At 42.0% G+C, this 12,024-nt stretch overlaps 1 protein-coding gene across 2 annotated transcripts in view; it reads right to left on the bottom strand.

Annotated features, from left to right (window-relative positions):
• Positions 1-290: 290 nt before the first annotated feature.
• Positions 291-12,024, bottom strand: part of uggt1 (UDP-glucose glycoprotein glucosyltransferase 1) — a 29,259-nt gene continuing 17,525 nt past the window's right edge. For both annotated transcript variants that reach the window (XM_063500141.1, XM_063500140.1), the window contains 20 exons: positions 11,003-11,097; positions 10,234-10,440; positions 9,939-10,070; positions 9,676-9,806; positions 9,505-9,600; positions 9,180-9,282; positions 8,977-9,056; positions 8,443-8,632; positions 8,021-8,179; positions 7,781-7,866; positions 7,560-7,644; positions 5,749-5,837; positions 5,562-5,666; positions 5,309-5,393; positions 3,088-3,270; positions 2,639-2,799; positions 2,412-2,526; positions 1,766-1,882; positions 1,115-1,259; positions 291-1,029 (listed from right to left, as the gene is read on the bottom strand). In XM_063500141.1, coding sequence (XP_063356211.1) covers positions 1,010-1,029; positions 1,115-1,259; positions 1,766-1,882; positions 2,412-2,526; positions 2,639-2,799; positions 3,088-3,270; positions 5,309-5,393; positions 5,562-5,666; positions 5,749-5,837; positions 7,560-7,644; positions 7,781-7,866; positions 8,021-8,179; positions 8,443-8,632; positions 8,977-9,056; positions 9,180-9,282; positions 9,505-9,600; positions 9,676-9,806; positions 9,939-10,070; positions 10,234-10,440; positions 11,003-11,097 — 2,384 coding nt within the window. In that variant the 3' untranslated portion in view covers positions 291-1,009. The remainder of the gene's footprint in view (positions 1,030-1,114; positions 1,260-1,765; positions 1,883-2,411; positions 2,527-2,638; positions 2,800-3,087; positions 3,271-5,308; positions 5,394-5,561; positions 5,667-5,748; positions 5,838-7,559; positions 7,645-7,780; positions 7,867-8,020; positions 8,180-8,442; positions 8,633-8,976; positions 9,057-9,179; positions 9,283-9,504; positions 9,601-9,675; positions 9,807-9,938; positions 10,071-10,233; positions 10,441-11,002; positions 11,098-12,024) is intronic.

A 12,024-nucleotide genomic window follows, 5' to 3' on the forward strand; every position in this document is an offset into this window, starting at 1 on the left:
GAAGGATACGGGAGCAGTCTGGTTGTTGCCTCTGATGTCACTTTGATTTGCACCAGAGCAGGTGATATGGACTCACAGTGGTTCATGCTTCCTACCAGGACAGAACGATATCCCTGAAGTTTAACGGACTTGCTGTTATCATGTGAGCCAATGTTTCCTTTTTCAGCAGTGAACTTATCTGGCTGCTAACTAGCTTTCTCACCAGGGTTAGCAGAATCTGCACAGGACCTAAATAGTTAAAGCAGAATATTGTTCAAGTAATCACATGTAAACAAAAATACAATGGACCACCCATTAATCGGAGTTTATTTAACAAAAATATCTGACAGCCGAAACAAGATGAAGATGACAAATCCATCGATGTTACCAAAGAACAGAAATCACTTTTGCTTTAGCCAAACTTTTAAGGCTTCTCTTCCCTTTACAGTATAACTTTGATCTGCTTCTGACTTTATGCTGCAACATCTGTACCTGAGAGTCACAGTGACAACAATCCTACTGATTTTGATGTTCATTTTCAGGTCAAACACCTGTGGGTGAGAGTTTACAGTGCTTCTCCTTGTTTTCTTTAAAATCACAGCCTTCACATGAACTTGTATCTTTATGCAATCCAGAGAAAAACCAAACAGCTTCAAATGAGCGAATGCAAAGTGTTCCCAGCACCAGATGTTTGACTACAGCAAATAAACACCAAAAGGAACCAGCAATACCATTCTCTGAAGTCCTCCTCCCTTTGTGCTTCTACAAAAGCCAGAACCAGAATCCCAATCAGTGCAAACAGACTGACATCAATTACAGGGAGAAAAAAAAATGCGTGATTCGCTTCACAAAACACATCCTCACAGTTTGCACCCACACAGTCACCAAAACCTATAAAAGAACAAAAAACTGGACATTGTTTCAACCAGTCGGTCAGTCTGTCAGCAGTCCCCGAGGCAGGAGAGGAGCGTCGTTCTGAAGCAGACTCTTTAAACAGAGTCCAGTTCAGAGCCTCATCGCAGCGAGCGCCTCACAGCTCCGTGTGAGCATCTGGCAGAGGACAGAGGAGAGAGACGTTAGTCTGAGTGATTAATGCGGAAAGCTGCGCGTATCGGTTTCCGCGAGCGAAGCGCACCTGTGTCCTGCTGCTTCGCTATGTGGTTCGCTCTGTCTTGGATTCTGGCCTGCAGCCGTTTGATCTCCTGGTCGTAGTCGGTCCACTCTGCCACGATCCTCACCGCAGCCTGCAGCTTGGGCTCTTTGGTCATCGGGTTGTTGCACTGATATTGGGAAAATGAGAAAAAAGACAAAACAGCTCATATCATAGTTCACATAATGTGGTTTGGTAACAAAAACAGGACGCAGCATCAAAACTGATTTTTGTCCACCTATAAAACAACTATTTAAAACCTTCATGGCAAGGCTGAGATGGTTTGGACATGTGCAGAGGAGGGATAGTGGATATTCTGGGCAAAAGATATTGAATATAAAACTGCCAGGCAGGAGGAAAAGAGAAAGCTTCATGAATGTAGAGGAGGAGGACAGGCAGAGAGTTTGTGTGACTGAGGAGGATGCTAGGGACAGGGTGAGATGGAGGCAGATGATCCACTGTGGTGGAGGAAGAAGGTGGTCTTATTTTTAATGTGAACTCATTCTTAAGCCTGCCTGCCCTCTAGTGGCTGTTAGGATACATGACAATCTTTAGAAAACTGCCATCAATCCTCTGGAACTCTGTCAAACTGTACACAAAATAGTTAATAAAAAGAAGCATGTTTTTTTTTTTTACCAGATCTATTGTTTTGGCGCTCTTCTTGGAGCTGTCATCACACCAGGTCTCACACCACAGCCACTCCTGAGGTAGAGACTTTATGGGCACCTGGTGGATCATGTTGTTTGGAAGATCCTGGAAAAAATCAAATCATATAAACAAACAAACCAGTGAGAAAAAGTGCAGAGCTTAACTAAAAGCAGAGAAGGGAAAACTATTGTTATGAAGGTTGAACCATCATGTACAAACAAGCATTAGAAGCAGCATCTGCTTCCCCTGTGTACTTTCACAGTTGGCTGTCTTTATGTTTTCTTTCGTTGCGTAGTAATCAAGTTGCAATCACAGACTACAGTTTGTCCTGTCGCTGTGCTCAAGGACATCAGAGCCTGAAATGTAAAAGCTGCTGAACAATGCTGCAATCATAAAACCAGTGATGCGCTGTCGTGAAATCAGAAGCAGAGCAGAACACGACGAGTAAACACGAGCGCCGACAAGGAACAGACGCACACTAACGCGAGGCTGCTCTAAAGTCTTCACTGAAAAACTGGAGAAGAGTGTTCAATCAATCTAAAAACATATGGCTGTTTTACATAAAACACGTGGCTCTGATGTCACGTGTACATAAAAACACAAATGTAGACAGTGAGTGAAGAGAGCGTCAGACCTGGTCGAGGTTGGAAAGGCTGTTGGGGTCTTGGCTGAGCCCCTGGTACTGTCCTCTGAGTCGATCTCCTGCAGCTATTTTCCTGAACTTCTTCAGATCGACGATGTACAGCGCGCTGCAAACGATGGTAGCACGTGAAAGTTGCAGGAAAGCATGTTTGCAGATAGTTGATGTTAAATGCTGCTGAAACTTGATTGCGACACTGGAGCTGAGCGATCAGCGTCTACCTGATGTGGTATTTGCGTCCAGCGAGGTGGCTCGCCCAGTATCCGGACTTCCAGAAGCGGTATCCGTCCATCTCCCTGCGGCTCTCGCAGAATGGAGTGTATCCGTACGGAGCTCCCTCCAGGTCGAAGTCACGCAGCTCCTTCAGGTCTGTGCGCACGATCTGAAGCAGAGGAGGAGGTGTGAACAGCTTAGCTGGCACAAAACAGTAAAAAAAATAAAATAAAAAGAGTCTAGGAACTCATGTGGAGCAGAACTGAGTGTGCACTTCCAAACTTTTCTATAAAACTACTTCCAAACCTTTTAGCACTTCATGGCAGTCATGAGGAATATTATATTTAACAGGTTCTCTGAAGCTGACAGTTTCCTCCTTTAATGAATAGTAAAAGAACAAATACTTGGACAGATGCAAGATGAGTGACTGTGTTTGCACAGCTACATGTGAGCGAACCTGGTCAGCATCCACGAACAGGATCTTGTCGACGGCCAGAGGGAACAGCACGTCCAGGAAGAGGATCTTATAGCCCCAGATGATCCTCTGCTTCTCCGTCTGCTGGTGTAACCAGCGGGGCCACTTATACTGGACCAGCTCGTACTGGAAGCCGTATTCCTTCGCCATGTGGGGGATAAACTCCTGAAAGATGGTGACACACAGGAACAGAGCTGTCAGCATGTGCACACCTCATAATTTTCCCCTTTGACAATATGGGGCCATAAATAATTAAGGTTTAAATTCATAAACAGGCTGACAGCTGACCGACAACTGACCCCTGACAGATTTAATGAAAATGGACTCAAATATCGAAAATGCAAAATTAAATAAACACAATGTAAGACCAACCCCCCCCCAAAAAACAAAAAAAACCAAGCACGGTAACTTCAATAGACAGCAAAACTGGCCTTGCTATGCCGCTCTATGAGGTCGTAGAAGGACACAAACTGCTCCCAGCCAATCGGCAAAGATCAGGCTATGTGACAGTTAGAGACATTATTGCACGGACCAATCAGTAATGGCCTAAAGCGTTTCAAACTTCACTGTTCTTCTGGATTTCAGAAAACTCTTACATCTGTAACATTGAAACTAAGAGTGGTAAGCTAAATGAAACTCAGTCATTCTGTGGTTGAATAGTTGCTCTAAATGTTGAGTTTTGTGTTGTTTACGTAGGATTTCTAGAAATTAGTGAAATATGTGGCATGACAGATGATTTTGTAGGACAGCAGAAATCAAAAGTAAAGTGAATGCCACATGTTTGTATAAAATTCTGCAGTCATCTACTGAGGAACGAAACTCATTCATAGAAATTTTCAAGTGAAATAAGTATGATTACACTCAGTTTTAGGACATTTTAGCAGATTTTATTATTCTTAAATTGTTTATATATATTTATTTATGTTTATTTTTAACTCTAAATCTTATTTATGGTAACAGTGATCTACCAATTTAATATTTTTGATGTATTTAATTTTGACTGAATTACTTTTTGTTGAATTCACATTTATTATGACAATATTTTTTTCTACACTTTGCTGTTACTGTTTTTGCTTCAAAGCAGGCTCAATATTGACTTAAAAATAATCTCTCTTTTCCTATTGCAGCCGTCTGCTTGGTTCTTTTATTGAAAGAAGGCTGTTGTTGTGCCGTGCTACAGAAATAGCACAAGCTGCTCGATTCAGTGTTTATGAATGGGTTTAAATCTTTGAAGACTAGTATAAATGTTTGGTGCAGTCACTTCAAAACCACATTAGATAGATCTGACACAGAAGTGTAATTCACATTTCAAACCGTCTCCGGGTGAAATAACCGCTGGCGATGCCCAATGGCCGGGACCTGACAAACTTTTCTAAGCTTCCGGGCGAGCAATTGAGGCAACAACCAATGAGAGAGCAGGATACCGGTGACTGACACATGACCCGACAACCAGAGCCTGGAACTTCCACAAGGGATCAGCCGTCAGCTTCAGAGTGATATGCAATAACACTCCGGTGGTTTCACCGCTAACAAATGGGTTTCAGGTGTGACGCCTTGTGGGCACAAAAAATGTCCAGTTAGTGCTTCTCAAACGTTCACCGCCCGCTGTGTGTCACATGTGAGTAACTTCAGACAACTTCCTGACCCAATAGTCCAGAGGTCATGTATGAAAACAGCGTCAGTGAGGTGGTTGTTACATTTCTTCACACTAGCTGCACTCAGCAGCGTTAGGAAGGTTTAGTTTGCTTTTATGGTGAGAACATAAGAGAAATGCTCCTTTGGTCCTATTCTGTCAGAGTACTGTACCGTGGGTGTACTGTGCTTTAAACAAATAACATGTTTTCTAGTGAAATACTAAGTACATCCCACGTTTCTCTGTTTTCCTGCAAGCAAAGGTTGTTACACTCGTGTTAAAACATGCAATACATTCAGCATCCTATCCACTAAACTGCAGCACCTTCAGAAGCCAACAGTATCTCCCACACAAATTATTTTTAGACACAAAAACTAAAGAATATTTAAAAGAAAAATCAGGGAGTAATCCGATCCCTGCTGCACGTTTCTGCTTGAGCTTCACATCGATGTTGGACAGAGAAAAAGCTGCAGCCATTGGAGAAGATTTCCACATCAGTGACGAGATGCCAGCTGAGTTTTAAAGTAACACCAGAGGCAAAAAATTGAATAAAATAAAGTAAAATCCTACCTTAAAAGTGGGAGACAAGTAGTTCTTGAGGAACCAGAACTTGACAGGAGTTTTGGTGTGCTTTAGAACTGACAGCATCATGATCCTGAGAGAGAGGAGGACAGTAAAGTAAAAAGACTGGTGGCAACAGAACTGGGAAGAAAAAGACTCTAAAATCAAAAGTATAAGGAAGAAGCAGGGATGTTCGCTTTCAAGGATTTTTGGCTGACACAACAATCCCCTTTCTTTGCCCGGTCACATCTCTGACACCCACCTGAGGAACCTCTCGTACAGATGCCCCGAGGCCACAGAGAAGATGTTGATCGTATCGTCCTTGTCTTGCTTGGGCTCTTCAGTCTTGCCTCCACCCGTGAAACCTCTGAAAGACAAAATGAAAAGCGATTATTTGACAGTTTTGAACATTTGAAAATTAAAAATGAGATCACTGTTTTGAGCTGCACCTGGTCAGGGAATTCCAGAAACCAGTGTCGTTCTCCTCCGTCCCATCACTCAGCAGCTCCTCGCTGAACTTGTCTGGCTTCTTTTGGACCTGATCAACACACAATCATAACTGAGTCAGTCACAACATACTATGGGAGGAAAAAAGAAGAAAATCAATTATTCTGTTTAAAAATATGAATCAAATATCATATGACATGGTTTTGATTCAGGACTGAAACTTACACAAAACATTAGTGGTTGAGTTTTTACTCTGACTTAAATTTTGTATTGGCTTTAAGATCACACGAGATCGCATGTTCACATGTTGTCATGAGTTCAAGAGTGTAATTCTCTAAATATTAAGTTAAAGTGCTTCAGGTGATTGCTTTCTTACACAGCTTTGCTCTTTGGGCACATTATCAAAGCTAATGCTAAGCTGCTGCGGCGATGTTGCCTTCAAAAACACGAGTAAGATTCTGGGAGCATAGCTGCAGACACGGGGTGGATACTGGGCCAGATGTCATATTTATGAAAGACTTTCACAGTAGTTTAGTCACAAAAGCTTTTCATCTTTTTATCGTAAATTTTGGAAATAGAATTGTAGACAACAGACAAGTATAGTCTCTTGTTTGTGCCGTTGTTGGTTCACCAATTAGCCACAGAGAAGAGCTAACAACAAAGAGCTGAAGTGATAAACAATGAAGTTTCCAAGATAGTCACTGTCTGTACTTTTCATGCTGCATCTTCCCTCTCGGTCACGGCAGGTTCAGCGCCTGCTTCTGCCAGAGGTTACTTCCTGTTAAAGGGTTTTTTTCCTTCCCACTGTCACCAAGTGCTTGCTCATAGGGAGTCGTCTAATATTGTTGAGTATTTACATTACAATATGAAGTGCCTGTCGCTCCCTTCCCCTTCCAGCCTACTTGTCAACCAATTAGCATTCAACCTACACAAAGCATCATCCACACCTATTGTTGAAAACCTCTCTCCTGCATAAACCTCCACTCATAGACACAACAGCAGATCGACAACCTGAGAGAATAAAAGCTGACAGCGTAGTTGGATTTTACCTATATTTTTGCCTAGGAGATGAGACTGTATTTACCACACAGGGGGCAAAGCTGGGGTTGTGTTGGGTCAAGGGGCATAAGCAAGACCTGAAGTGAAGACACTGTTCACTCTGGCAGCCAACATTACAAAAACTGGCATGCGTTGCTTGTGGCTAACCTTTAGAGTAAGCACAGCGAGGGAGTAAAGGTCGACTGTGAGGCAGCTGCTCCTTCTTTGTTTGAGGAAGGGCCAAACAAGCTGTTTGGTGGGCATTATGGAAATGTGTTTCACAGTGATGTAGCTGAATGGTGGAAGACAATTTTGAAGCATACTTTTGCAACTTCTCAGAATTTTTGAGAAGACGAACACGAACAAAACACTATAAAACCCACTAAAACCCAAAACTTATAATATGGGCTTTTTAATGTGAAAAACAAAGAGGTGAGAGAAGCTTAATGTGTATGTGCTTTTGTCTGTAGTTGAAAAATGCACTGGCACGTGGGCACATCTGTCATATGCAAATACCGCTTCAAAGTCTGATTTTACTTTACTCATCTTTGCACAAATTACATATTTATTCAGCTCAAAATGGCTCAGTTCAGACTGCAGTTTCTGCTTCTCGTTAAAATTTATGAGAAACCTGAGAAATTGAGCAGTCTGGAGATTCTGCTCACCAACTTTCCATCCTGGATTTATCCAGCTAACAGTGCTGAAGGGCAGATTCCTGCCACTGCTTCTGTGCTTTTGTACCAGAAAGACGTCACTGCATTGAAAGTGAACCGACCTTGACTTTAATGATTCTGCTCTTGAAATTGTTCAGCACGACTACAATGTCGTCCGAGTCTGCTGGAGAGTCTGTGCCGTCATGGCTGCAACAGAAGAAAGAAATGATAATGAAAACATTAGAAGAGAGATTTTCAGATTAATTTATAGAACCAGGAGCAAAGAGGAGTGGCTGACATTTCATTTATGTGACAGAATATAGCCAATTCTGCACATTATTACCTGTAAATCTTGTAGATTTCATCAGAGCGCCCTTTCCTTAGCTTCAGGATCCAGGCGCCTGGGTTGGCTTTGAGCTGAAAGTAACCCTGCAGAGCAGAACAAAGGAGATTTACAGTTTCAGGCTGAGAGAATATTAATGTCTAGGAAAGTAAAAAATATGTTATTTATCAAGTAGGAAAGCATTAAACTATAACAAATCAAAGCTGTGTTATAGAGAGGGTCGTGCTTTGAAGCAATTACCAGGTTTGCCATGACGATAGTGTCCACGATGACGGGCTCAGACTCTGTTCCCAGGGTGAACTGAAGGCCACGTGGAGGCTGACCCGAACTGACGTCAAAACAATGGCCTTCCAACAAAAGGTGCTCCAGTTCATACTCTGCTGCTACAATATTCTCCACCTGCAAACACAGAAGCACAGCCAAGGAAAGTTTACTTTATGCAGCCCGATATCAGCGTCCAGGGGCTCCACAGACACACATTAATAATGGTTCTCAAATTAGCTGAAGGTCTCCATGAGGACTGGACTCCAAAATGTTCAATATATAAGCAACTTATATTATCTATATGTTGTCCAGCCAGTTGAGTTACTGAAACAGCAAAATTAAAGAATTAAAAACAAACAAACAAGCGACCCTGCCTAAAAACAGATGTACTGCTGTACCTCCTGCAGGTAGATGTTGTCCAGATCATATCGAGTGTGCACAGACTCAACCATCCAGCTCTCGGGAGTGTTGAGGTTTAGAGTGAAGAGTGGAGACTGGGGCATGTCCAGGAACTTTGCCATGGGCCCAGGAGAGAAACTACCATCAGCCTGAAACGCCACCTCTGGCTCCAGTACGTAACGATAAAAACTGGAAGACAAACACACAAGCAGAAATCAGGTGAACTTTTATATCAGGTGGAGGAGTCTTTACACCACATCCTGCCTGCTTTAACAGAACAATCCTGACTTACAGTAAGTGCCATATGCACATGAAGCAACATCAAAAGATTCAGAAACGGTAACAACTTGTTAGCAGATGTCCATATTATTATGCAGTCAATAAACCTGCATAATAATATGATATTTGATGATTCTGTACTTTAACTAAAGGATAAATGAAAAGTGATGTGGGAGAGGAAATAGAAAGACCATGAAGGTGCAACTAGGATGTACAATTTCAGCATGGAGTGCAGAAACTGCTTGTTTTCTCACCTCTTCAGGGGCATTTCTGACAGCTTTGACTGGCAGTTCATGAAGACACGCAGGTTGACGTTTACCAGCTGCTTCATAACCTGCAGGAGGCGAGGAGAGGGAGGTGTTACACAGAACAAAAACAGACCACGTTGGAAATAAATCAACTGGACATACAAGCATGATGGATCACACATTCAAAGGAGTTATCACAGATAACCTACCAGAAGAAGAGGAGCAAGTTTCTGAGCTTCTCTGGTTACTGGATCTACCACGGCAACAACATCAAAATATACATCTCCCTCTTTAGGACGAATCTTCACAGCACTGCCAACAAATAGCAAATCAACGAGAAAATCAAGCAAACAAAACATATTTAAGATCCTCCTGCTTTCTCCAGAAACAAAAGCAAACAAAAAAACTTTAACCGACCTCTTCAAGGTCTCCCTTCTGAAATAAACCATCAAATCACCCTTGTGGAGTACTCACTTTTTAAACATCTCAACTCAACAAAGAAATCTTGCTCATCTGATTTATACACAACTGTACCTGTAGCGGTCATCTGCAAAGCCATACTCCACACGGGCTTCTCCTTTAGGCTGAGACGAGAGCAAAGCATCCACCTTCATCACAAGGTCGCTGGCCCTGAGAAAAATGAAGTGTTAACTTGCACAAGAAAAGTTCATCTGTAAACTTCTTCTTAGAGGAGCCTGAAAATACCTGTCCTCCTCGATTCCAAAATTCTGAACTTTGCTTTTGATGCGCTCTCCAGAAGTCTTTAAGATGATGCTCTCCAAAAGCAGGAAGTCGTCCTGGTTAAACACCTCCGCCTCCTCCAGCGGACCTATGATCTGTCAAGAAGAAAACAAAAATACTGACTGAATAACTACAGCAAATGTGGGTAGATGGACATTTTTGAAATCAATATAAGCTATATTTGAACCTATACAACATCTAGGACAGGTTTTAAATTTCTGACTCACTCTTCCGTTGCTGATAACTGCTCTTTGTCCTTTCTTCAGTTTGAGCACATCTCGACAGTAAGCAGCGTGGGAAAGCAGGAAGTCAAACTTGGGAGCCTCATACCCACTTTTAAACAGTGACAAATCCATACCCTGAAGCAAAAAAAATAGATATCCTGTAGGCAGCTGACAAAAGGACAAATTAGGAGTAAAAAAACTAGGATGGCTTAGTGCCTTAGTGCAAAGGCTAAATATTTCACCAGTAATAAAAGAAGAAAACATGATCCTGTTTAGATTCTGTGTGTAACCCTCTCACCCCGACAGCGAACTCGCCGACGTTGACACCCTTCTCCAGGGCCGCAGCGGTCTCTTCTTTAGCCATCTTTGTGATGAAGTTCTTGGCATTATTGGCAGTTTGTGTCTGCATGGCGGACCAGATTGCTCTGGTCACGCGGGTCGTCTCAGCAGACAGGTCAGCTGACGGGTTGTTGATCATCCCCAGTCGGACGTTGTTGCTGGTTTTCTGTTGTACAGGAGGGGAGAGATGGTAAGCTTCTACAGGCTTTAATGTTTTGACCGTCTACACGCTAAACTCCACATGAATATCACTGTAAAGGAAACTATGATACACAGAGTGGACAGCCTCAGTTTTAAAACTGGTTCACCTCTTTTTAACAAGCATGTGCATTTATTTGGTTAATGTCACAGAACACGTTTCATTGCTTTGCATCCATGTTTTTCTTTGTGCAAAGGAACACAATTACTTTTTGGCATTCTGCCTTTTTGCTTTTCTCTCCTTCAAGTTCTACAACAATAAAGTCATCACTCTTGTGTCTGCACGCTATGATGCCATAGCCAGCTGCACATTAGCCTAGCTGTATATAAAAGTCTGTTTGTCTGTTACTGTTTGTATAATCCCAGAAAAACTGCAGAATAAAAACATCCAGCAGTAGCTTTATGGAGTGGTTAGGTCACATATCATTGTGAAAAAGCAACTTTTGGAAGGTATCAGAATTTGTTTTACACAGTTTACTTCACATCAAAAAATTCTATAACAATATTTTAAACAACAGCTCATTTCATACCATGTGTTTGATGGCGTCATAAAGGAGCTGGCGTCCTGAGGGTTTGTCAAAATCTCCCACTATCCAGAAAGTCACAGGGCGAATGTAGGCATCATCTGACAACCACAGAAGAAGAAAGACACGAGGTAAGAATAAACAACCACAGTTGTGCTACAGATCAACTTCAGTGGTATTAATAGTGTTGGCAAACAAAGATAATACACTCACTGGCCACTTTGTTAGGTACACCTGTTCATGGCTCATTTAATTCAAATTTACTTATAGTCCAACATCACATATAGAGGTTCTTCACAGGCATAAAAACATTAAGAAACAAGGTCACTTATATCTAAAAAAAAAAAACAAGCAAGCAACCCATCAGAAATACATATATACAGACACACACACACATTCACAGGCATAAGTATCATTTACCAAACAGACCATAAGAATAGAGAAGAAAGGTCATTTAAGTGACTTTAGCCATGGCATAGTTGGTAGTGTCAGACATACTGGTCTGAGAATTTCAGAATGTGCTGATCTACTGGGATTTTCCCCCATACGGAAATCTTTGGCATTTAGAGAATGTAGTCAGAGAGAGAAAATACCCAATAAGCTGCAAATCTCTAGGTGAAATTGCCTTGTTGATGCCAGATGTCGTTGGAGAATAGCCAGATAGGGTGACAGTAACTCAAAAAACCACTTGTGACAACAAAGTATGCAGAAGAGATTCTCTGAATGCACAACATGTTGAACCTTGAAGCATATGTGCTACAGCACACCGAGTGCCACTCCTGTCAGCTAAGAACAGAAGCCACGCCCAATGAATCAGGATGTCGCACAGCTCAAATCATCTCAAACTGGTTTCTTGAACATCACATGACCGCTCTACTCAAATGAGCTTGATCCAATAGACCTGTGTGATGCAATCGTGTTGATATGGACCAAAAACCTCTGAGACTCATTTCCAGCACGTACAAACAACTAAGACAGCTCTGAAGGAATCAGCACCATCAAGCTGTACCTAATAAAGTGACCACTGA

This window comes from Pelmatolapia mariae, linkage group LG16_19 (assembly GCF_036321145.2).
Source record: "Pelmatolapia mariae isolate MD_Pm_ZW linkage group LG16_19, Pm_UMD_F_2, whole genome shotgun sequence".
Taxonomy (NCBI): domain Eukaryota; kingdom Metazoa; phylum Chordata; class Actinopteri; order Cichliformes; family Cichlidae; genus Pelmatolapia; species Pelmatolapia mariae.